This window comes from Phacochoerus africanus, chromosome X, assembly GCF_016906955.1.
Source record: "Phacochoerus africanus isolate WHEZ1 chromosome X, ROS_Pafr_v1, whole genome shotgun sequence".
NCBI lineage: Eukaryota > Metazoa > Chordata > Mammalia > Artiodactyla > Suidae > Phacochoerus > Phacochoerus africanus.
The window spans coordinates 15538958-15565384 of record NC_062560.1 but is presented as its reverse complement, the minus strand read 5'-3'; the positions used below and the strand labels follow the sequence as shown (position 1 = coordinate 15565384).

The 26427-nt window shown below is 47.4% G+C and overlaps 1 protein-coding gene across 2 annotated transcripts; it reads right to left on the bottom strand.

Annotated features, from left to right (window-relative positions):
- Positions 1-775: 775 nt before the first annotated feature.
- Positions 776-25606, bottom strand: SYAP1 (synapse associated protein 1). 2 transcript variants are annotated; one of them, XM_047764666.1, is made up of 9 exons: positions 25264-25606; positions 20045-20163; positions 18815-18881; positions 15001-15074; positions 11434-11573; positions 6227-6375; positions 4067-4125; positions 3531-3678; positions 776-1700 (listed from the first exon to the last, which is right to left on the bottom strand). In XM_047764666.1, the coding sequence occupies exons 1-9, from the start codon at positions 25454-25456 to the stop codon at positions 1573-1575; spliced, it is 1077 nt and encodes a 358-aa protein (XP_047620622.1). In that variant the 5' UTR covers positions 25457-25606; the 3' UTR covers positions 776-1572. The 2 variants fall into 2 exon arrangements, with proteins under 2 accessions (XP_047620622.1, XP_047620623.1); XM_047764667.1 differs by lacking the exon at positions 20045-20163.
- Positions 25607-26427: the final 821 nt, after the last annotated feature.

Genomic DNA, 26427 nt, shown 5'->3' with positions numbered 1-26427 from the left:
GTGCCATGGGCGTAGCCAAAAATAAAAATAAAAAAGAATTTTAGTGCATATACTAAGAGCTAAGGACTACCTGCTTACAGCTAGGATTTTTTTAACTACTTAAAAACATTTAACACATTTCTGTCCCTCTAGCAAACTCTATTAAAAAACAAACCAAGTCAAATTTTTCCTTTCGGTAGGATTATTCCCGAAGTTGCCAGATGACATCTGTGAGCTCAGACTTAGTCATCAGCAACTGCAGCACTGCAAGTGGAGATTGCCTGATGATGGGTCCGGGGTTCGTGGAATAAGCGCCAAGGGATCCTTGCAGGGGAAGGTGGCGTATTCACAGGGGTGCACCTCAAACTACAAACCTAAGCTCCCAATTCTCTTGTTGATTCTACCTCTGCCAGGGACCACAGACTAATTTCCATGGGATCAAGAATACAAATATATATGCTTCTTATAAGCATTGTCTTTTTTGGGGGGGCCACACCCACGGCATGTGGAAGTTCGATGGCCAGGGATGGAACCTGTGCCACAGCAGTGACAATGATGGATCCTTAACCAGTAGGCCACCAAGGAACTTCTAAGAACTGTCTTAACTCTATTTCCCTTTATGAAATAAAGGCTCTTTGAAAAATTCAAAAGGTTCAGAAAGCAAACACTGTGGAGCGTTTTGATGTTCGGCCACTTGTCCTTTTCACATAACATGTTCTGTGACTGTCCTGCTGGTAGAGGGAATCCAGGCAGGACTGGCCAGTGAAGTTCTCAAAGTTAGACTCAGAAGACGCAATTTTATAAAGACTGACAGTTTAATTAAGACAAAAAAAAAGCAAAAACATTTATATGCGGTGACAATTTAAACAACACGAGACTTGAAGGGGAACAGGCGTCTGACAGTCATTAATACAAAAAGGATGAAAGATCCTGCTTTCCACGAAAACCATGATGTGAAATTTAGGAAAACATTATTAAATATGTGGTATAGCTAAAAAAAAAAAAAGGCCCCAAAGAAAAACAAATATTCTTGCACAGTATTTCTCAAGGTCAAACTGTGGTGTGATGTTTTTATCATTAGAATCAGCGTAATTATTCTATCTTTTGGCTTCCAGATGGAGTTTTAGAAAATACTTGCAAGAAAATAGTTCTGAAAGTGCTTCCTCTTCAATTCTTTGGTACAATTTGGTCGTTTTGATAGTTATCAATCCATTAAGTAAGTACTTTAACAGATATGTAGCAACGAAAATGCAACAGGTACAAATGTTTAGAAAACCACAATTGAAGAATCTATTTTTTACCTCACAGAAAACGTATCTCTAAAATTTTACTTGTGTTTCTGTGACGAAGATGTGTGCAGCTACTATGAGAACATCTTTAACGAGATTTATAGCAAAGAAATGTTCCATAAAACATCTTTTTGATTATTAGAATAACTGTCCTATTTTTTAAAGAGGCAAGTTTCAGCTTGAAAAAAGAATAATTTCATGAAGTTATTATACTCTTGTGCCTTCTGATTCAGCCAAGGTTGACACCTAGAATTTAATGTCAGTTACAGAGCATTAAGGATTTTTCCTTTATTTCAGGAGACAGCTAGTTTTCCTCCTGCAGCATTTTCTCTATTTCCTTATCCCAGTTTTCATCTCGTTTCTCCGATTCTGTCACCACCTCGTACTCCTGAAGTTCCTGTTGTAGTTCTTTTTCCCAATCTGCAGAATCCTCTAAAAGAAATGATGAAAAAAAAAAAAGATTCTGAATGCCTAATACCAGTCTGAACAATGCAGTCCACTCTAATTACCTGTGAAAGCCCGAACCGCAGAAACATTGACTGGCTCCGGCCTCAGCACTGTGTGCGCTCAGAAAAACTGAAGAGATTTTAACAGTGACCAAAGACATGTATGATCAGAAAGATATATTTAAAAAAAATTTTTTTTGGCTGTACCCAAGGCATATGGAAGTTCCCAGGCAGGGATCGATCAAACCTCAACCACAGCAGTGACAATGCCAAGCCACCAGGGAACGCCAAATCAAGTTATTAAATGTAGAAACAAAAGCATCGGGTGTCGTCAGAAAGCTTTGGGCATTATCTTTCTTTGCCTTGGCCTCTGATTCTCCTTCTATTTACATAATTAAGGATAATTGATAATTAATGTTTGGTTGCAAACTAATTTTTATCACTACCAATGATGATGGGGGTAGCAAGAACAGCTAACATTTCTTGAGCATTCCTCAGCCAGGCCTGGGGCTAACCGGTGTCCACATATCACTCTTTTCACTCTTAGCACAATCCATGGACCAGGTACCAATCACACACATCTGACAGATGGGGAATGGCGGCTTAGAGGTTAAGTGACTTGCCCAAGGTTACTTCGATGGCAGCCACAGACACATGGGTAGAACCAGGTCTCTAGGGCTCCACAGTCTGTGCTGCTCTTTCCCTCAGCCTCCTCGCCAGTTCCCGCCTCCAGAGTCCCTCCACGGCACGCACATGGGCTTGCAGGTCACCTCCAGGAGGCTGGCTTTCCCAACAGCCGGCTTCCTGAACGCTAAGTCTCAGAAAGCTTCATGAATGATGATTAACCCAAGCCTTTGCTTGTCATCTAGCAGAAAGCCAGTATTTTGTCCTGACGTGCCAAAGGAAGCAGGCCCACCACTTGCACTTTTGTCCTAAATTATTCGTTTTTAAATTTTTTTTTTTTTTTTTTATGGCCATACCCGAGGCATGTGGAAGTTCCCAGGCCAGAGATCGAATTCAAGCCACAGCTGCAACCTACGCCATAGCTGTGGCAACGCTGGATCTATAACCCACTGCACTGGGTTGGGGATCAAACCCATAACTCTGCAGTGACCAGAACCACTGCAGCTGGATTCTTAACCCAGTGCACCACAGCGGGAACTCCAAAATTAATTTAGTTTTTTAAAGGCGACCTGCTCCTTCCCAGAAGTGATGCTCTCGTGGCACACAGCAGCTGGGAAGAATCTTCTACATAGAGTGTAAACCCCAGCAGGACGACAGCATTTAAAGCAGAAGCCCAGAGAGTTCCCGTTATGGTGCAGTGAGGGTGAATCCAACTAATATCGATGAGGATGCGGGTTTGATCCCTGGCCTCGATCAGTGGGTCTGAGATCCGGCGCCGCCGTGAGCTATGGAGTAGGTCGCTATGGCTGGCACTGGCAACTGCAAATCTGATTTGACCCCTAGCCTGGGAATTTCCATATGCCATGCGGCCCTATAAAGCTGAAGGCCAGAGGGAGCATCTTCACGTGAAGGGATGCACGCGCCTTCTTGCCCGTTCCTGGTTACGTGTCCTTGGGGCTGAGATGCCTCAGCCGAATCACTTAACCTCTCTGGGCCTCAGCTTCTCCTCTCTATGCGTCTGTGCTTAGGGCAGAGGGGCAGGAGGTCTAGAATCCACCTTCGAGTGGGGAACAGAGGAGCAGATGTGATGCAAAAGCCATGACACATTTTTGTACAGCTCCTTCAGAAGAACAATTTTCTATGGTCAACCTGGGCACTGGGGACGACGAGAGTGACTCGCTTGGCTTTGTACCTTCTAGCACGACCGTCTCCTGCTCTTTTTTGTCCAGCACCAGCTGCTCCATTTCCTTCCTCAGATCCTCCTGATCTAAGTTACAGGCATCGAAGGCGTCACTGACAAACTCAGAAACACCCGGGCTGGTAGAAATCTCCTCTTCATCCTGAAATGCAACAAACGAGCTCTGAAAACGGTCTTCTAAGCGACGCCGACAGACTGCATGTATAGAGTCTCATCTCACAACTCAGCCCGGCACCATCTGTGTTCCCTTCCTCCGTTAGCTGCCTGGTCTAAGCTGACCAGTCGCTTGGTAACTAGGCGGGCTGCCACCTGAGTCGCTTCGCTCCAGCCATTCTGTCCCATCCCCGATGTGCACGGCTAGAGTGAGGCCAGCCAGGGAATCCTTCCGGCCTCAGCCGCAGGCCTGAGCCCTCTTCTGCGGAACGGGTGAGACCCATATTCGCAGGGAGCTGTGACAGGCTCGCCTGCGATGAACACAGTTCCGTCGTTTCCAGGCGTCGACGACTAGGCGTAAGGTACAACTGTCTTACCTCTTGGGTTTTAAGCTGAGATTTGATTACGACAGGTGGTGTTTTGGGCCGTACTGCCTCTGAGAAGTGAGAATAAGAGAGACAAGAAGTGCTTCACTCAATTCTGAATACGTACTGTAATAACAACTAAATTACCCACAAGGATGAGGATAGTGAATCATTTTCAGAAACGAGCTTCTAATGTTAGGTTCTCTGTTTTTCTTTTTTTTTGTCTTTTTGCTATTTCTTTGGGCCGTTTCCGTGGCATATGGAGGTTCCCAGGCCAGGGGTCGAATCGGAGCTGTAGCCACCGGCCTACACCAGAGCCACAGCCACACGGGATCCGAGCCGTGTCTGCAACCTGCACCACAGCTCACGGCAACGCCGGATCGTTAACCCACTGAGCAAGGGCAGGGATCGAACCCGCAACCTCATGGTTGCTAGTCGGATTCGTTAACCACTGCGCCACGACGGGAACTCTGGTTCTCTGTTTTTCTTAAGTTATCACAAGAATCAGGCAGGTAAAACCTCTTTCTTTGGGGGATGCTTTTGATGCCTATCATCCTATTCAATGTCCCTTCGATGAAGATTTCCAGCAGGAAATAAATTTTGCCTTTAGTGTTAGCAAAATGCACTCAAAGACAGTTCTGCTGTTCTTTTAGGATGATGGGAATTAACTTAGGTATCCAGTTCTCCTTTGTCACGGAGGCCAGAACGCACAAAGTCAAATGTAACGCCCAGTCACAGAACCCCCCTTTCACAGGCTGCATTTTCTACCTTCACAACTTTACAAAATGTACCATGTTTACTGAACCCTGCCTTAGGCCTATCTTGTTTTATACAATTTTGGTAAAACGGCATTTTCCAATAAAATATGAATAAGGAATACGGAAGAACGAGAACCAAGTGGGAGTCACGGTACCATCTACATGCAGATGCTGAATGTTGCTGGGCAGAGCAACTGCATTACATTTTCCTGAGCCCAAATGCAGTGTCAGGTACTGTTCTAATGGTCTGTACAACCCGTGGCTCAGGATACACGGTTTTACGTAATCATTTAAAATTCCACGAACAGGGAGTTCCCGTCGTGGCGCAGCAGAAACAAATCCGACTACGAATCATGGGGGTGTGGGCTCGATCCCTGGCCTCGCTCAGTGGGTTAAGGATCCAGCATGGTCGTGAGCTGTGGTGCAGGTCGCAGACGTAGCTCAGATCCAGCGTTGCTGTGGCTGTGGTGTAGGCTGGCAGCTGTAGCTCCAATTAGACTCCTTGCCTGGGAACTTCCATATGCCGTGGGTGCAGCCCTAAAAAAAAGACAAAAAGACAAAAAATAAAAAAAAATAAAATTCCACGAACATCCTGCTGTATAGCACTGGGAACCATATCTATCTAGTCACTTATGCTGGAACCTGATGGAGGATAATGTGAGAAAAAGAATGTATATATATGTGTGACTGGGTCACTTTGCTATACAGAATGCTGTAACCCAGCTACAATGGAGAAAATAAAAATCATTTAAAAAAAGAAAAGAAAATTCCATGAACAGATAAGTCTGCAGTTGTAATCAGTACCTATACGCAGCAAGTGTTCATTACATGTTAAAAACATAACACAAAATACATAGTTTAATTATTATTAGATATTAAATCCTTGCCAATATTATAAGCCACTGTCGCCAACAACCAGGGTTCAAAGTGTCATGATCCGGAGGAGCAGGCTGTGTCACCAAACGGTGCCTTGCTCCAGGCTGGATGGTTGTAACTGGCAGTGGGACGGCGCTTGGCTCCGCTCTACACGCTACAGCGCTGGGGAGCCGAGCAGGCTGAACAGAAGCTTGAGAAACAGAGAAGTGGTGAACTGAGTCAGGGGAAGCCAGAAGGCAAGAAAAGTCTCGTGGGAAGGGGCAAGGAGGAGATGGGAAGATGACTGGTGATGGAAGGAGAAATAAAAAACCCCACAGAGCCAGAAAAAGACAGCAAGGGAAAGGAAAGCTTGGGGAAGACGTGTGCGCAGGGTCAGAGTGAGGGCAGGAAGGGTATTCTCTCTGGAAAGACAAGAACTTTCCCTAAGATGACGCTATTTCTGGAACATGCAAGGTGACAAGCTCATGAGCATCTCATTGTTAAAGTAACTCTTTTGCACCGTCCCCCCCCCCCCCCGCGCCGTCTTCTCCGAAGGTACCTGTCAGCGGCGACTCATCCTCTCTGCCGCGGCTCTTCTCCTCCTTGCCGGCGGCCTGCTGCTGGGCTGCCAGGGCCGTGAGCTGGGCCGACTGCTTAATCAGGGAGACGCGGTAAAAGTAGTTCCTCCAGAACACTTCTTCTTTCACACTTTCCAAAATAAATGACAATGCATTTGAGAATGCATGCAGAAAATGTGTGCAGGGTTATCTGTTGCAGTGAGACTGGAAAAGATGACTTTTAGGGACAATTTTCAAATCTGAATGAGGCTCCAAGGCAATTCACATTTGCTTTGGAGTTGAAAGCTGAGTAACAGAATAAAAAGAAAAGCAGAGTTCCCTGGTGGCTCAGTGGGTGAAGGAGCTGGCGGTGTCACTCACTGCTGTGGTGCTGGTTACTGCTGGGGTGCAGGTTCAATGCCCGGCCCAGGAATTTCCACAGGCTGTGGGTGCAGCCAAACAAACGAACAACCCCCCCAAAGAAGAAGAGCTATCTTCTCCACAGTAGCAAAAGACAGCTTACAGAACACCAAAGAATCTTCAGGGTTTCTGGGTGTTTAATGTTCCTCTTCTGCCCTCAGAAGAGAACAGGGTGCTGCTTTGAAAGCACGATGAGCCCAACCTGGGAGACTGGAAGCAGAGCCACGACTCCAATTACCTGCTGTTTACCTAAGGATTAAGCGCTGACGAGCAGCGAGAAGAAAGGCTTGAGGGTGCTGTTCCTTAAGAAAGGAAATATTTGGCTGCTTACAAACAACTAGCAAATAAGTAGCAACAAGTAAGAGGTCGCAGTGAGGTGGGAGATGACTGATGAAGACTGCAGCACAGTTCAACCTGAGAATGCTCAGGGCTTCTCAGACTTGGCTGCACACTGGAGCGCTGGCGTGGGGTGCTGGCGCCCAAGATGGGCGAGGTAAGTATTCCTACGGGGTGGCCTTGAAGGCTCTGAAGGAGAAGAAAACCGGTGAAAACAGAAAGTACTGAGACCCTGGTTTGTGAATGAGGACAGGTCTTCCCTAGACAGGGCATGAGAACACATGGCTGTCACCTGTGTGACTGGAAAACCGGGGCTAGGAAGCTAGCTTGTTCAGTGATGGAGGCAAAATGCAAACTAATCGACACAAGTGAGGCCAAGATGATGCGCAGCCAGACTTCCCTTGTGGCGGAGCGGGTTAAGGATCTGGCGTTGCCACTGCTGTGGTGAGGGGCACTGCTGTGGTGAGGGTTCGATCCCTGGCCCAGGAGCCTCCACGTGCTGCGCCGCAGGGGCAGCCAAAAAACCAAACCAAACCAAAACATGCTATGCATCCAGATGCGGCCCATCTTTCATGAATCCCACCAGTACTGACCAGGTACCGCAGGTATCAGGCCGTGGGCGAGGTGCTGGAGGGATTCCGGAATGAAGAAGACAAGGTGTCGTCCAAAACAGATGGTCACAGCAATCATGACCTCTCACTCGCTACGGTCCCACCATGTGCCCAGCAGCATTTCCCGTTGTCACGTGGCCTCCTAACTCTCTTTCTCTCCTAACATGTCTAGACCGGCAGGAGGGAGAACTGACTTAGCAACGGTTCATAAAGGGTCACAAACAACCACAAGCTTAGCTGTGCAAACAGCAGTATGCTAGGGCTGCCAGAAGAGCTATGGAAACCTTAGGCCTCATTAAAAAGCAACAAGACCCAGTAAGGTGGGCTGTTCTGCAATTAGACAGCACATCATAGCCACTTTGGGGAACTCGCTTTCACAGGTTCATCACCTGCATGGTGAGGGGTGCAGAGACCAAAAGACCCAGGGAACAAATGAAAGAACTAGGGCTGGAGTCCCTGTCATGGCTCAGCGGTTAACGAACCTGACTATGATCCATGAGGATTCGGGTTCGATCCCTGGCCTTGCTCAGTGGGTTAAGGATCTGGCATTGTCGTGAGCTGTGGTGTAGGTCTCAGATTCGGCTCAGATCTGGGGTGGCTGTGGCTGTGGACGGCAGCTGTAGCTCCAATTGGACCCCTAGCCTGGGAACCTCCATATGCCGTGGGTCGGACCTAAACAAACAAACGAACAAAAAGAACTAGGGCTGTTTATGCAAGTATGTTCAAGGATCTTAAACCACAACATCACAGCTATACAAAACTGAGATTAGCCTTCCTGCGAGGCAGTGAGCTGCCTGAACAGTTTCGAGGTCAGTTTTAATTCTGAGCTCTAGGAAATGTCCAGAGTGAAACAGGTGCACTATCTCTACAGAGGACCATGGGCAATGTTTGCTTTCTTAATAAAAACAAACAGCTGGACTGTGTTCTTTTCCAGACTCCCCGACTGATGTAAGAGGAAGTAATGACAGGGGCAGGCTGCAGAGACACTCAGTTACTCTCTGGAGAGAGTCACCAAGCGGATGACATGCTAAAGGTTCCGAGAAGTCTTAGGATAAGGAAGTCTATCAACCATAGCAATGCCTCAACATTTAATCTGACCACTTACGCTATTATAGACTATTTTTAGAACATTAGTATGCTGTGGATACGTTCTGGGAAACAATGGGCATGTGTCACAGCTTGAGGCTGGAACGACTTGTGACTTCCCTAGTGTTGTCAGAGGGAACGCCTCAGGGAGTGCCTGTGACACCAGCAGGGCCTTGTCTCCAGCCAGCACTGCTGTCATAGGGAAGTGCTAACACACTAAGCAGGCATTTGGAAATACAGATCAAGTGTTTGGTTCTTTTTTTTTTTTTTTTTTTTTGTCTTTTTAGAGCCACACCTGTGGCATACGGAGGTTCCCAGGCTAGGGGTCAAGTAGGAGCTGCAGCTGCCTGCCTAAACCGCAGCCACAGAAACGCAGGATCCAAGCCATGTCTGTGACCTACACCGCAGCTCACAGCAATGCCAGATCCTTAACCCACTGAGCGGGGCCAGAGACTGAACCTGTGTCCTCATGGATACTAGTCAGATTTGTTTCCGCTGAGCCATGATGGGAACTCTGTTTGGTTTCTAAATTGTTCCTGGTTAATGATGGCTTCTGTTCAGAAAAAGCGTCTCAAATGATCAAAGCTGCATTTCTGTATGTCAAGAAGGAAAAGCCTGGAAGTCTTACATTTGTATGTGATAGCTCATTTTTGTTATTTTGTTTTTAATTTTTATATTATATCAGATTATAGGTGATTTACAATGTTGTGTTACCTGCAGATGCTATTGTTTTGTTTGTTTTGTTTGGGCTGTGCCCATGGCATATGGAGGTTCCCGGGCTAGGGGTTGAATCAGCCTACACCACAGCCACAGCCACATCTGCCAGATCTGAGCCGCATCTGAGACCTACAGCTCACGGCAATGCCGGATCCTTAACCCACTGAGCAAGGCCAGGGATCGAACCCGCATCCTCATGGATGCTAGTTGGGTTCGTTAACTGCTGAGCCACGATGGGAACTCGCTGCTGTTTTAACAGAGAAATTTCAACACAACACAAGAACACTAGAACAATGAACACCCACGTATGTGTGACCTAACTTTAACACTTATCAGCATTTTGCCAACCTCATTTCAAAATCTGTGCCCCCTCTCCTACATACATACATTCCTTTGGGCAGGGTTCGAATATTTTAAGGCAATTCCAGGTATCATGTCATTTCATCCATAAATACTTCAGTTAAGCATTCCTAACAGACAATGACTTACTAAAAAAAACCCCTAAATTCTCTATCAGCCCTAACAGAATTACTCAATGGGCAGTTTACTTAGCCAGTGATAAATCAAAAATACTATTTGCCGAAGCTTAGAAGAAATCTACAATTACTGTCAGCAGCGGAGAGAGTCCAGAATTGGCAATAACCAAAACTATATGCCTGCCACGAACGCCTCAGGGCCTCTGGCCCGTCCTGGGAGCCTGGCAAAGAGCCTGCCGGGGGCCTGGGGGGATTCAGATGGTCTTCAAGGGGCAGGAGCCTTCAGGTGCTTTGGGTGCAAACGCATCTGACCCCAGAACTTTGCTACTTTTCTCTCCTAGGCTGGTCGTCACAAGAGGTCTGACCTAAGAGCCCAGAAGGCAGGACGAGGAGAAGAGTCTGCAGCATGGACCACAGAGCCCAGAGCGAAGATTCAGAGAACGAGCACAGAGACAAGGGCTTCTCAAGAAAGCCGTGCTTCATGTCCTCGGGGAACAGGAAGACACCGAGTCCGTGCACCAAGAGCAGAGGCTGAAAAGGGGCGCACGCACAAACCACCAAAGGCCGCTGACTAAAGATGGGGTGCACTCAAAAGTCGGCACTGAAACAACTAAAGAAAAGAGAAGAAAAAAGAAAAGGCAATGGAATTAGGAAAGGTGAGGAAGAACCTGCGGCGGCAGAGAGGAAGGGAAGGGGCCTCTGCTGCTGGCCGGGCCACCACAGAAGACGGGAGGCATGCACGGGGCTTAAGGACAAGCAGCGATGATAAGCCCCGGGGGTGGGGGGAGGGACGGAGGGGTGGACGGAGGGGATGGAAAGGCTGCTGCCGCCAGAGTGCGGAGCCTGAGTGCAGAACAGGCAGCGGCGGGGTCCCAATGGGCCTTAGAGACCTTAACTCTATACAGCAAGGCATGGGCACATTTGGGGGTCTTTTTTTTTTTGCTTTTGCAGCAGCACTCTTGATGCCCTACCACAGCTTTGGCAACGACAGACCCTTGATCCACTGCTCTGGGCGGGGGATCGAACCGACAATCCCACGGAGACAAGCCGGATCATTACGTCTGTCATCTTTATAGGAAAATTCATTCTACCTTCTTGCTTTTTTCTTCTCTTTTTAGGGCCGCACTCTTGGCATATGGAGGTTCCCAGGCTAGGGGTCCAATTGGAGCTGTAGCCACCGGCCCACACCACAGCTACAGCAACGCTGGATCCTTTACCCACTGGGCGAGGCCAGGGATCAAACCTGCGTCCTCATGGATACTAGTCAGGTTTGCTAACCACTGAGCCACAGCGGGAACTCCAGGAAAATTCATTCTGCCTTCTAACTGGGGATAAAAGAGCACATCTCATCTGTACCCCCAAACTCCCAAAAGTCCACCCTGCGTTCTAATTCTATGGCATCCTCTGCGGGGGTGGGGGGAGGATGCTGCTGCAGGGCTGCAGAGCCCGTTTGCATCAGGAGCGTCTGAGCGCCTCCTGGCCCCCATCCCATGATTCCCCGCTGACACCCCGTACACAGCCAGGGCCACACGTGCTACTCCAGCGCGAGAGCCCACTGCTTACAGTTTCGGGACGAGGGCAAATCTCATCCTGCTCAGGAGCTCGTCCTCTTGGAGCATGACCAGGGCGACGGGGTACATCTGATCAAAGTCAAAGTTAAACTGCACGCCAGCTGGAGGGTCACGAAGGAAGTTCCTCTTGTCCTTTGATACAAGGAGGAAAAACACGGGGAAAATCACAGACTAATATGTGACACCACATCAATGATCTGACACACTGAATCCTCCCAAAGGCTTCAGCTGCAAAGTCCACTGAGTTGTCATTAACTTGCCTGCCTTAGAGAGAGTGGAGAACGACCAATCCTTTCATAGATTTTTTTTTTGTCTTTTTGCCTTTTTTAGGGCCGCTCCCGCGGCATATGGAGGTTCCCAGGCTAGGGGTTGAATCAGAGCTGTAGCCCCCCGGCCTACGCCAGAGCCACAGCAACACGGGATCCGAGCTGCGTCTGCAACCCACACCACAGCTCAGGGCAACGCCGGATCCTTAACCCACTGAGCAAGGGCAGGGACCGAACCCGCAACCTCATGGTTCCTAGTCGGATTCGTTAACCACTGCGCCACGACGGGAACTCCTCTTCCTTCCTTCCTTTATGAGTTCCAGCTGGGCATAGGGCCACACAACCCAGAGATCAGGTTTTTTCCTTCCCCAGAGACCGCATCTCTCAGGCTCCCTGGCGTCCACGGTGGCTGGGTGTCTAAGTTGCCCAAGTTGTCCAGATGTGGGCCTGAGTGATAAGAGTAGCTTTAGGGTCTTGGCCTTCAAATGGTCTGGAACAGCCACCACGTTTCCAGCTCCCACAGGCTGGAACACAGTCGTGGTCATAAGGAGCTGGCTTCCCTGCATAGCAGACCACGTCCTAGGGGCTGGTACAGGCCAGGAGTAAGGCAGGAAGACCTCAGGTCTCCAAATGATTTCATGGGGCAAAGCACACCTACTGAGACCATCTACCTCTGGACTGATTACGAAGAGGCGGGAAGGAGGGAGGGAAACTCATAGCTTACTTAACCAACTCTGGTTTTTGTTTTTTTTTTTGTCTTTTTGCCTTTTTTTTAGGGCCGCACCCACAGCATATAGAGGTTCCCAGGCTAGGGGTCGAATTGGAGCTGTAGCCACCAGCCTACGCCAGAGCCACAGCAACGCTGGATCCGAGCCGCGTCTGCAACCTACACCACAGCTCACGGCAACGCCGGATCCTTAACCCACTGAGCCAGGCCAGGGATCGAACCCGCAACCTCGTGGTTCCTAGTCGGATTCATTAACCACTGTGCCACCACAGGAACTCCTTAACTAACTCTGGTTTGGGATCTATTATAGCAATTTAACCTACCCCTTAACACGTTCAGCAGCCATCATAAAGGCTGGACTGAAGACTGCTGCAGAGCCTCTGGGTCGTGCTGAAATCTTGAGCGCTCTCTCAGAGGTGCGTCTGGGTGCAATGCTCACTGCATCATCAATTCAGAAGATGCTCTTTCAGCACCTGCTGTGCTCTGGGCTCTGTGCCACCTGCTCAGCAGGGCACAGCACAGATGGAGTCCTTGCCTTCATGGCACTTACACTCCAGTTGGGGGTTGGGGAGTGGGAAGAGACCCTCACTGTCCCCATTTCCTTCTGGGGATAAATAGGTCTGTGATATCAGTGCCAAGTTTGGCTATAATGTGGTAAACAAAATACAGGGGGTCCACAATGAACTCAGTATGGATGATGGGGGTTAGGGTTAGGATTAAGTTAAGGTTAAGGATTAAGGTTAGGGTTAAGGATATACTAATAGGAAGAGAAAACCTTAAAATGCCCTGGGGCAATGGAAGGGAAGAAAAGCCCAGCTCTACGTTTATTTTCTAGACCAAATTTTCATTTGCGACTTTGGTCTTTTTTTTTAAAAAAAGAGGAGGTTAAAAACGAAGCTTGGGAGTTCCCGACACGGCTCAGCAGAAACGAATCTGACTAGCATCCATGAGGACGCAGGTTTGATCCCTGACCTTGCTCAGTGGGTTAACGATCTGGCATTGCTTTGAGCTGTGGTGTAGGCCAGCAGCTACAGCTCTGATTAGACCCCTAGCCTGGGAACCTCCATGTGCCGTGAATGAGACCCTAAAAAGACCAAAATAAAATAAAACAAGAAAATAAAATAAAAAACGAAGCTTGAAAACCACTGATAGAGGAAAAAGCCTTATGTGCTGCATCCCATGCCAGGTGGGGGGCTGGGTGCTGGACAGAGACCAAAGCTGGCCTCTGCCTGCTGAGGGTTCAGAGCCCAGCGGAGATGCAGAAAGGATGTGAGGGTCACATCTGAGAGTCTTGGTCCCCACCCCTGCACAGCGGTGATAAAAGCCCCTTACCTACCTCACAGTCATACCGTGAGGCTCAGAAGAGATTATGTGTGAGAAAGTACTTCCTGAAACTGTCAGATGCTGCAGAACTGTTAGGTGGTACTGCTATGTTCCCTCTGAAGTCTCAGCAGAAATTTTTGTGGGCCAGCATATGCCATTTTATTTTTTTCAATTTCAGTTTCAAACAAATACATATAGCGGTTAAAGAGAAAATTTAGAACGCAATCATTTCAGTCACGAGAATTAGAATGCTGTATAGAAACTTCATACGAGAGTACATCTCAAAAGACTGTCTTAATAACATTATAAGAATCCTTTTAAGACCGAAAGGATTATTTGTGTAAGAGGCTAGAATTTTCTATTAAGAGAAAAGAAATCTGAGAAGCAGCAAATTTAAAGCCAGTGGGAAAAAATGGTATAAGTTGATGTGCACATTTTTTTTTTTGTCTTTTTGCTATTTCTTTGGGCCGCTCCTGCGGCATATGGAGGCTCCCAGGCCAGGGGTCGAATCGGAGCTACAGCCACCGGCCTACGCCAGAGCCACAGCAACACGGGATCCGAGCCGCGTCTGCAACCTACACCACAGCTCACGGCAACGCCGGATCCTTAACCCACTGAGCAAGGGCAGGGATCGAACCTGCAACCTCATGGTTCCTAGTCGGATTCGGTAACCACTGCGCCACGACGGGAACTCCTGATGTGCACATTTTTAACATCTCAAAATGTTTATTTATTTTGTTTCCTAGGCCACACCCACGGCATGTGGAAGTTCCTGGGTCAGGGACTGAACTCGAGCAGTAATAATGCCAAGTCCTTAACCGCCAGGCCACCAGGGAACTCCTTAAAATATTTAAAAAATTGAACAGAAGAAAAACATTCTGCTAAGAATAAAGTCAAGAGAGGAAGAGGAGTTCCCGTCGTGGCTCAGTGGTTAACGAATCCGACTAGGAACCATGAGGTTGCGGGTTCGGTCCCTGCCCTTGCTCAGTGGGTTAAGGATCCGGCGTTGCCGTGAGCTGTGGTGTAGGTTGCAGACACGGCTCGGATCCCGCATTGCTATAGCTCTGGCGTAGGCCGGTGGCTACAGCTCCGATTGGACCCCTAGCCTGGGAACCTCCATATGCCGTGGGAGCGGCCCAAGAAATAGCAAATAGACAAAAATAAATAAATAAATAAATAAAATTTAAAAAAAAAAAGAGAGAGGAAGAAAGTATTTCTAAATAGGGTAACACAAGATACTTACAGCTGACAGGGCCAAGACTTGTTGTTGAATGGTTTCTTCATCATTACTATCAACCCACGGGGGCACTGCTGCTTCTGAAAGGTTGTTAATGGCAAAGAAGAACAGAGACAAACAGGTTACAAGGCTTATACTCTGGTCTGTGTCTTGAAAGAATGAGAAAGCTTCCACACAAAATTTTTTTTTTTTTTCCTACGGCCGCACCCACAGCATATGGAGGTTCCCAGGCCAGGGGTCTAATCGGAGCTGCAGCTGCCGGCCTACACCACAGCCACAGCAACGCCAGATCCGAGCCGCATCTGCGACCTACACCACAGCTCATGGCAACATTGGCTCCTTAAAACCCGCTGAGCGAGGCCAGGGATCGAACCTGCAACCTCATGGTTCCCAGTCAGATTTGTTTCTGCTGTGCCACAACAGGAAATCCTCCACACAATCATTTTAGCAGTTTACTAATAGGTTCCAAATACAAACATTCATCATAATCCTCAGACTTAATGCATGAATCATACGCATGTATGCATTTTGTAAAAAAAATTACTTGAATTATATGATGAAAAGACTGGACAATGCCTTGACCGGGCAAGCACCAATGAGGGACAGAGGACCACAGTGGGCCTCTGGATGTGCTACCTTGAGAAGGACATATCATCCATACGGTGTTCCAGCCGAGACTGCATAATCTGCATCTAATCACGAGGAAATAGCAGACCAAGCCCAAATGAGGAACGGTCCATTTAAAAAAGGGGGGAGGAGTTCCCGTCGTGGCGCAGTGGTTAACGAATCCGACTAGGAACCATGAGGTTGCGGGTTCGGTCCCTGCCCTTGCTCAGTGGGTTAAGGATCCGGCGTTGCCCTGAGCTGTGGTGTAGGTTGCAGACGCGGCTCGGATCCTGAGCTGTGGTGTAGGTTGCAGACGCGGCTCGGATCCCGCGTTGTGTGGCTCTGGCGTAGGCCGGTGGCTACAGCTCCGATTCAACCCCTAGCTTGGGAACCTCCATATGCCGCGGGTGCGGCCCAAGAAATAGCAGCAACAACAACAACAACAACAACAACAAAAGACAAAAAAAAAAGACAAAAAAATAAATAAATAAAAAAATAAAAAAGGGGGGAAAGAGTATTCTTCAAAAACATCCATGTCATGAAAGATACAGAAAGGCTGAGAGAATCTTCCAGATTATAGGAGGCTAAGAGCCATAACAAAAAATGTAGTGCTATTCCCAGGACTGGATGCTGTATTCAGGGGAAAATGTATAAAGGACATTACTGGGTCAACTGACAAAATCAGACTATGAATCTTCTCTCAGGGTTAACGTTCCTACAGCCGGTAACTGGACTGCGGGTGGTCATGCAAGAGCACATCCCTACCGCTCAGGAAAGGCTTTGGTGTGGTTTTTTGCCGCACCTGTGGCATGTGGACGTTCCCTGGGCCAAGCATCAAACCCATGGTGCACTTGAGACCTACACCACAGCTACAGCAATGCTGGACCCTTCACCCTCTGTGCCACAAAGGCACATTCAGGAAATGCACAACGAAGGAAAAAAAGACACACACCGAATAAGAGAACATAAATGAGAAGGCGAATGGAATAAAACTCTAACAATCTAGGTGGAGGGATACGGGTGTTCTCATACTACTTTTACTGTCATTTTTCTGTAAATTGAAATGATTTCCAAATAAAAAGCCCCTATAAAAAGTTACTGTACTTTATTCACAACAAAAGGTGATAATGACCTTGCAAGGTAAGGGCTTAGCAATTGTGAAGAGGGTTGTCAGGAATGAAAGCAGAGAAAGAAAGAAATCGGAAGCAGTAAACAACAGGGTGGAATTAAAGCCGCCATTAAGTCTTTCTTTTTCTGGTGGCAGAGTGCAGCGGCTTGAGGTGGGCTCTCAGTTCCCGGGCCAGGGATTGAACCTGGGCCGCAGTGGTCAAAGTGCTGAATGCTAACCAGGGAACTCCCCTCCATTAAGTCTTTAGAAGCAAAAAGCTGGGGATGTCCAGCCCACTAACAGCCGGCCTATGTCATCCGGGGCTCACGACAAAGAGCAACCACCTGGAGAGGTGAGTCCTAGGCCTGTTGTGACCTGGGAGCCGGTCTTGGACTAGGAGGAGTTCACTGGGGTGTGTGTGTGTCTGCACGTGCATGGGGCTGTTCAGAGAAAGCAGCAAGTGTAAAAGAGTGGGGACAAAACTACAAGCAGGTAGCTCATCTGAGCAGCTCCACCGTCTGGGCCTGGAGCAGGGCAAGAGGGCAGAGGTCAAATGGAAGAGACATCCTACTGGGTACCAACCGACAGGAAGTTACTGGTGTGCCTGGATGAATACATGGGCACATCGACATCTGGCTCATTCTTTGGCCTATCCTAAACAAGCAAATGGTGGCAGTTAGAATCTAAATTCTTTTTTTGGATTTTTTTTTTTCCACTGGGCCAACAGGAGACACCTGGACACCATTTTTATTTTTTGGTGTATTTACATTTTTTTTGGATTTTTTAGGGCCATGCCCATGGCATATGGAGGATCCTAGGCTAGGGGTCCAATCAGAGCTGCAGCTGCCAGCCTACACCACAGCCACAGCAACGAGGGATCAGAGCCAAGTCTGCGACCTACACCACAGCTCACAGCGCCAGATCCTTAAACCACTGAGGGAGGCCGGGGATCGAACCTGCAACCTCCTGGTTCCTAGTTGGATTCGTTTCTGCTGTGCCACAACAGGAACTCCCTATTTGCATACTTTTAAAAAAGGGTAAAGCCCCTTCGAAACTTTTTTCTTACACTGTTTAACAGTTTGGTCTCCATTTGAAGTCTATTCGCCTTGGGCGGCCTCTCCTTATACCCCTGCTCCTTGAATACTGAGGTCCTCCCCAGGCCCAAGCCACTGCTAGGGATGAGTCCCCCCTCACTCCCTGTTTCCCCAGTATGTCTCTTTTTAGGGTAACCAGTGACCTCCTAATGGTCCAACCCCAAGGATACTTTTTGGTTCTTTTTTCCTCCAGGCCAGTGTCCTTATCTGGAAAATGGAGATAACAGGAATGAAGGTGCCCATTTGGAGTTCCCATCGTGGCTCAGCGGTAATGAATATGAGTAGCATCCATGAGGACACAGGTTCAATCCCTGGCCTCGCCAGTGGGTTAAGGATCTGGCGTTGCCATGAGTTGTGGGTGTAGGCCTCAGGCATGGCTTGGGTCTGGCATGGCTGTGGCTGTGGCACAGGCTAGCAGCTGTAGCTCAGATTAGACCCCTGGCCTGGGAACCTCCATATGCTGCAGGTGCGGCCCTAAAAAGACAAAAAAACAAAAAATCAAAAAACAAAAAAAAAAGAGAAAGAAATGTATTAGGTTCCCAAATACCCATGACATTTCAGGGCCCTCTGTCACTCCCTTGGAAAGCTCTTTCATTTTTTTCTTCTGCATAGAAAGGGAAGGGAGGCAACATTTCCTAGGTGCCTTTTGGGTGTACATCAGACACAGTGCTGAATTTGTGATAAAGTGAGAAATATAAGCTTACTCTCTTTCAGAGCCAGCTCCCAGAGGGGCTGCCCTCACCCACCATCCTAGCCACTGGCAGCGACCTGAGCCACAGCTGTGACAGTGCCGGATCCTTAACCTGCTGGGTCACCAGGGAACTCTCCTTCCTTCCTTTAAACTCTGAAGATTCACAGGTTTGTCCCCACTACTCTCTGTGCTACCTGAAAGATGGGGGCTTAACTTAGACATCTGTGTATTCTCAGAGCCTTGGTGGGGCATCTAGTATTTAACCCAAGCCCAATAAAATGTGCAGGCGAGTAAGTCATGTACAATAAACCTGTATCATACCTGATTTTTTTGTATGCTGCTCCTCAACAAATTTTTTCTGTTCCTTCTGAAAATCTCCTATAATTGTCTGTTAAAAAATACATACAGTCAAATTACTTTGAAAAACTCATTATTAGATAAGAATTACATTCGAGACTTGTGAAGTCAAATAAAGAGACTACGAAAGTGTTATTTCTTCCCTTCCCCAATAAGAGAGGATCTTCGACATTTTTGAACAAGTGCTCAACTGCTCTTATGACAGATGATCTTTTCATTTTTAAAAGTTTTGAAATCTTTAATTTAATTTTTTTATGGCCACATCGGCAGTATATCGAAGTTCCTGGGCCAGGAATCGAATCCAAGCTACAGCTGCAACCTAGGCCGCAGCCGCAGCAACAGGAGATCCTTTAACCCACAGCGTTCGTCCGGGGATCAAACCCGAACTTCTGCAGTGACCTGAGCTGCTGCGGTTGGATTCTTAACCCACTGTGTCACAGAGGGAATTCCAGATGATCTTCTCAAGTGCAAAAATAAAGTTAGTTAAAAATTGGATTTCTGTGTTGTTCCATAAAACAATAAAGTGCAGGTCGAATCTCATTCCAACAAATACTACACACGACAGAAGTATCTGAATAGGAAGCTAAAGTTTACCTGAGGACCTACTTAATTCAGACAGTTAGCAACATAAATGAAATTCCCTAGGCCTGCACCCTACCACTGCAAAAAGGAACAAACTCACTTCAGGGTCTTAAAAGGGTTGTTCCTATTGGATTAGAAGTTTTTTTGGGGGGGCCGTGCCCACGGCATGTGGAAGTTCCCGGGCCAGGGACTGAACCCACGCCATAGCAGTGACCAGAGCTGCTGCAGTGACAACACCAGATTCTTAACCCATTGCACCAAAAGGGAACTCCAGGGCTAGGAATTTTAACACTTATCCAAATGAGGCAAAGGCGTAAATGTATTCTGAAATGGTCACTGTTGAAAACTAAACTCACGATATGAAAAGCTTAGTCTTAGCCAAAAGTATCAATATATTTTAGAATATATTAAAATAAAAACAAAGCTGATTTAAATCAAGTAATTTATATCATAGCCACTTATGAAAAAGAGAGGGAAAAAACCCAAGCATCTCAACAACATTTTTATCAGAGGACGACATCCTACTTGTGTTAATAAAGTTCCTGGGAGGAAGGGTGATAAGCTGCTAATGAATTTTATAAACTTCTATTTTCAAAAGATATTTAAATGTACCTTATCAATGATGTCATCTATCTTTCCTTCTTCTACTGATTTCTTTATTGTTTGTGCTGTTTCAGCAACTGATTCAGTTATCTTTTTTGTAGCAGCAGTTGCAAAGTTAAATAGATAGTCTGTAAAGAATAAAAAAGAGTCTGTGCTCCATTCAAGTACAATGGTTACTGTATCTGTGACTTCTCCCTTAGAGAGCACTGAGAAGACGCTTCCACTCAGGGCGTGTTCCTTGTTAATTAGCACTTGAAACAAGGAATGAGAAGCACTGACAGTGCTCCACTTTCTCAGGGGACTGGCCTTTAATTCATTGCTTTCAAAGACTGTTAAGCATATTTCCCAGTTCACCCCAGTAGCTGTTTCAAACCTGTCTGGCCCTTCTCCAGTCTCAGTTCTAACTTATCTCAGCAAATAATCTCCCCTCCTACTTTACAATAAGATTAAGGCTTCTTTCTTTCTTTCTTTTCTTTTTAGACCCTAAGTATCCCATCTTTATTTTCTCCTTCCCTCTTGTTGAAAAAAGAAGAAAAAAAATGCTCCTCCTTTCCTAGATTAACCCATCCCATGATAAATCTGAGGGAGGTTTTTTTTTTTTTTTTTGGTCTTTTTGTCTTTTCTAGGGCTGCACCCTCGGCATATGGAGATTCCCAGGCTAGGGGTCTAATCGCAGCTGTAGCCACAGGCCTACACCAGAGCCACAGCAACATGGGATCCGAGCTGCATCTGCGACCTACACCACAGCTCATGGCAACGCTGGATCCTTAACCCACTGAGCAAGGCCAGGGATCGAACGCGCAACCTCATGGTTCCTAGTCGGATTCGTTAACCACTGCGCCACGACAGTAACTCCTGGTTTGAAACACTTTTATCAGCCCTCCCGTTACCTGGCTAACTATACATCCTGTGAGCGTCTGATTATTTTTTTTGTCTCTTTTAGGGCCGCACCCGTGGCATATGGAGGTTCCCAGGCTAGGGGTTGAGTCGGAGCTGTAGCTGCCAGCCTACACCACAGCCATGGCAACACCGGATCCGAGCCACGTCTGTGACCTACACCACAGCTCACAGCATCGCCGGATCCTTTAACCCACTGAGCGAGCCAGGGACCGAACCCGCATCCTCATGGATGCTAGTTGGGTTCGTTAACCGCTGAGCCACGATGGGAACTCCAGTGTGAGCCTCTGATTAAACATCATGTCTCAGAAAATGGTCCCTGGCCCCCGCATGGGCATCCCTCAAATGTGTTCGCTCAGTACCTTGTTGCCAGATCAACAATATTCAAGACACTATCAATTATGCGGTGAATCTGTCCTCCCAGCTAGACTAAAAACCCACCCCAAGCCTCACTGGGACAGTGTCTGATTCGCCAGTGTACCCTCAGAGAGGAGCGATAAGTACTTGTTGAATGCATGACTGGGGAGTGACACGATGAGTGCTGAGCTTTAGGGAGATTCTGATTTCGCTTTGGTTAGGCCTAGTCTAGTTATCCACCCAGAGTGGCATATGGTAAAATGGGTAGACGGCCACACTATCTGAAAGAATATTCTCTGCAGATAGACAGATCCAAGCTTCTAAAGGGCTGCCTTTAAGATTTTCTCAGCCGTACCTTCTGAATTAGAATTGTCATTTTTATTCGAAGGGAGGACTGTCAATTGGAAACCGGTATGTTAGCATAGTAACCTCAATTCTCTGACTGTGATGACTCCATGGGTGAAATACACGGAACGCTGGAGAGAGCCTAGTTCTTGCCCTCAAAGTATGTTCATTTCTAAACAAATGAACAAATCAAGGATTCCAAGACAAGAAGAGCAAGATTATTCATTAAACAGAGAAGGGAGGAGTTCCCGTTGTGACTCAGCGGTTAACGAATCCGACTAGGAACTATAAGGTTGCCATGTAGGTCGCAGACGCGGCTGGGATCCCGAGTTGCTGTGGCTGTGGCATAGGCCGGCAGCTACAGCTCCGATTAGACTCCTAGCCTGGGAACCTCCATATGCGGCGGGTGAGGCCCTAGAGGTGGCAAAAGACAAAAAAACAACAACAATAGCAACAACAACAAAAAAACAAACAGAGAAGGGAGAAATGTCTCCTAAAAGTAATTAGAGAGTGGCCTGGATTCCGAAGTCAGAGGGAGTGGGCAGCGGGAGAGCAGGACAGCAGGACGAGAGATCTTCAGCTAAGATGCTCAGAAAGACGAGAAGTCTGTATTGTGCAGACATCAGCTGATACCAAGTGAAAGACAGTTTTTGTTAAGTGGTTAGAAGAACTGAGATGCAGATAAGAGTTAAAAGTAACAGGAGTACAACGTCCACTTCAGGGACTTAGGCACAAGCAAAGGGTCTGAAATGAGGAGGCAGCCAAAGAAAAGTCTAAGTGAAATGTCTGAGTGAGTAGACTCAGCAACTTAATACAAGGATGGAGCAGATCGTTTCCATTCAAGGTAGTCATTTTACGTTCATTTTCATCATGTCACGACCCTCCCAGGAAGAGTAGGTATAAGGAACCCAGCTTACAGATAGGGAAGCCAAGGCACACGGGGGTTAAATAATTTGTCCATGAAGATGGGGCAGACCCTGCTGACTGCCTGGCCAGTAGCCTATCCCCTTCTTCCTTGTCAAAGAAGCTCTAATTGTGGTGGGCACTCATTGAACCGAGGGGTGGTCTTAGGGATCCCTGACATTAAGCCTGTTTGTTGGACTTACTGTAATTCGCAAATGACATCACAATAAAGCCAGTAAGTAGTGTAACACTAGTCTATTTACCCACCCAGAGTGACATGGCAAAAATGGGCAGACAGCCAAACAGGAGGGCTGATAAAAGCAAGCAGTATAAAGAACCCAAACACAGGCTACCTGCCTCTGAGTGGTCAAGCTGGTACCCCGATCCCACACTGCCTCATGTCAGATAAGCAAGTCACAAGGGTTTGCAGAACTGAAGGGGATCAGAGAGGGAAAGAAAAGTAGGAAGGTTCTCAAAGGTCAGAAAAAGCACACATTTATCAGAGCAAAGAGGAAAGTAAAAAGTTTAAGGCTTGCTGCTAGAACAGCAAAGTGAGAGTGGTTTTTAAGGCAGCCTTAGAATTAATCTAAACCTTCCCATCCTTGGCTCTCCCTCCTGATAAACTCAGGACTTGCTGTGATCCCAGAAGGAGGGCAGTGTATCAGGGAGCTTGTTGAAGAGCCCTTCCCCACCTTCCGAGGCCTCGTGCCCCAGAGTAACTGCTTATTCAGCACAACTGGGTTGGGAGGTTTTGGTGAAAAGTCCAATTAGCACTTTATCTATACTCTTTTTAAAAAACCAAGCAAACCTCTACCTTTGAGTGTTAAACATCTGAATCACTCACACCCTGGAACTCCCATACACTCCCATCTTGAAAGAAAGCACTCAACAAAAGTTTACAGAACAAATGGGGCCCCAGGAGATTTCATGTCGATTTTAAAAGGCTCAAGTACTGCAGCTACTTGGTGGGAGTCAGGCCCAGAGATGTTTATCTTCAGTTTCCAAAACACAGATGGGTCTTTTTAGAATTAATACACCTCTTAGGATCAATAGGTAGAAATAAAAAAATATCTGATCATATCTCTTTTGGCTTTTTGAAGGTGGAACCTCTACACCTTTTTTTAAAAATCAAATAAAGTTCACAGCCAGAAGAGCTCTAATTTAGGTGGGAACTCTGCATTCACAGTATGTGTGTGGGTGGGGAAGCGCCTCCACCTTAACCTGAGCCTCCCCAACCTCAAGAGTCTGGTGAGGAAAGAGATGGCAGCGTTGAGCTCCAAAGTAGACATCCATACTGAAAAAAAGATTTATTAAAAATTATTTGGAAGTCTTTCTTACTAAATACAAATGTGAGGTTTCAATAAAGCCCTAAGGTGTAAGAAGCCACTTTTGATACTCCCCTGAAGATAAATGAAAATGGTTCTCCAGGTTTTACGAAATCAGGGAAACAACCATACCCAGCTTTTCCTACAGCAATCCCACTTTTATTTATCCCAGCTACCTAACAAAGATTCTCTGCTCTAGTCAAACGCATCTCCTCACATCTCTGGAATATTCCAAGCTCCTTTCTTCCCCATTTTCCTCACAGGAAATAGCTGTACCCTCTTTAGTGATTTCATTGCTTTGCACTTAGTTTTATTTTTCTTGTGCACCGTTTGGGGGCCTGGGGCTGAGATTATGTACTGCCAGGACTTGAGAGTAGGTCTGTTTTCCCTGCCTCTCCACTCCGCAGTAACTTTTTGAACATTAAAGCCTTTCTTATTCAAAAATGTGTTTCTCCGCTCCAGCCAGCCCCATGCTCTTGCGTTTTAGTAACTTGGAGTAAATTCTTTAAAAATGCGTGCTAAATTGAATAGCTCTCGCTTGTAGTGCTGACTGCTTTAGGGTCATCTTCTCAAAGACGTTTTCCTTGACTATTTAAGCCTGCCAAGGTCTCTCCAGGAGCAGAATTACTACAGGATGTGTTTATTCTGCATGCCTGGGACTTTCACCCTCTTCCCAAACTAGGCTGTAAGCTGGAAAAGAGCACAGGCTTTGACATTAAGACAGTCATGGGTTCAAATTCCACATCTACCATTTACTATCAGCATTAACTTTGGGCCACTAACACTGCAATCGCTGGTCCTCCCGACTCGCTGGGGTGTTTAAACAGGTGACTTAAGACACATCCACAAAACATTTAGGGCTGAAACTTGCACATCACGGACAATAACTGGCAACTAGTTTCCCATGTTAAGGAAAATGGTCCCAATGCAGCCCAAAGGAGATGAGCCTGCCTGTCAGAGGCCTTCAGTAACTCTTCCTTAACTTACTCCGGATGACATTCTGACCTCAGGGCAAAAAGGCACTTTCGACCAATTCGAGCTCTCCCACGTCCTCAGTCCTCCGGAAGTCAAAGACGGGAAAGTTGGCGAGATGAACAAAACAGACATTCCTCGTCAACCCTAAAGACGTCGAACCCCACTGCTTTACTTCGGCCCTGCTTGCAGTGGTGACACACTGTGCCAAGAGTGACATGTCACCAGGAACTTCGGGCACAGGATTTGACTGCAAGATAAAGCTTCGGCCATGCCCAGATCCACACCAAGCTCTCCAGACAACAGACACGCCTTCCGCTCCCTCCCTCCTCCCCCCGACCAGTGGTGGCCCACGCCCAGGGGCGGCAGGAGGAGGGATACGGACGCTCTCTGAAACTCTCTGGTCCCCGGGGCCGGGGAGAGACTCACTGCCGAGGCCTTTGGCCTGATGAAGGAGCTCCTGGTCCCCGGCTTGCTGAGGTTCCCCCTCCGCTGTCTCTGCCACCGCCTCGGAGCGCTGCTCGGGTGGAGCGTCTCCCTTGGGCTGCCCATCTCCCTCGGACTGCCGGCCACCCGGCGCCGGCTGCTCCAAGCCAAACCAACTGCTCAAACCCCGGAACATCCCGCCCGCAGGGCCGCCAATGCGGTCCGGGTCACAGGAGACCCTAGCGGGCGGAGCCTGGTCGGGACTCCACAGGGCGCGTCTCCCTGGGCGATAGCCGGAAGTGTGGCCCGGGAGCAGCCCGTCTAGCCGTGGCCCCGCCTCTACGGCCACTCTGCCGTGGCCGCGCCTGCGTCACTTCCGGCTAAAGGCCCCGCCCCGCGCTGGCTGTTTATTTCGTAACGTGATTACGCGGGTGGAAACCGGACAAAGAGATTTTCCCACGTAGTTACGCCCCACCCCTTTTCCTCCTCCCCGGCTTTAAAGGCGGACTTAGGTGTGTAAACTGCGTCTTTGTCACTCGAAGCGGCTTGGCTGGTGGCTTAGCCTCGCTTTTTCAGGTCCGGCTGGGCTGGCCCCGCAGAAATGGATGTCTTTGGTCTCCTCCTGAGACCACATCAAAGCTAGCCCAGGGCCTTTACGGCCACCTACCAATTTACAGGGACTACAGAGAATGGCGGAAAGGGTTAAAGGACACCACAGGGATGCAGGGAGTAGACTCTAGGCTGTGAGAAACGACGGGCAGGCAACTTGTTTCCTCAAATAAGTTGCAAGGAAGAGGGGAAGGGAATTTATACGTTAAAAACAACTTAAGGGAACATGACCTGTGGCAACTTGTGGATTTTATTTGGATCCTAATTCAAACAAACACTGGGGAAAAAATGTTGACGTTTACAAGAAGTGGAAATTTGGGCACGGATAGTTCATGAGATTAAGAAATTTTTAAGTTTAAAAAATTTTAGTTGTAGAGTAACATAAAATTGACCACCTTAACCATTTTTAAGTGTATAGGCAGTAGTAGTAAGTACATTCACGTGATTGGGCAACCAGTCTCCACAATTCTTTTCCTGTTGCAAAACTGAAATTCTGTACCCACTAAGCAACTCCCTGTTCTCCCCTCCCTCAGCCCCTGGAAATCAAGCTACTTTATG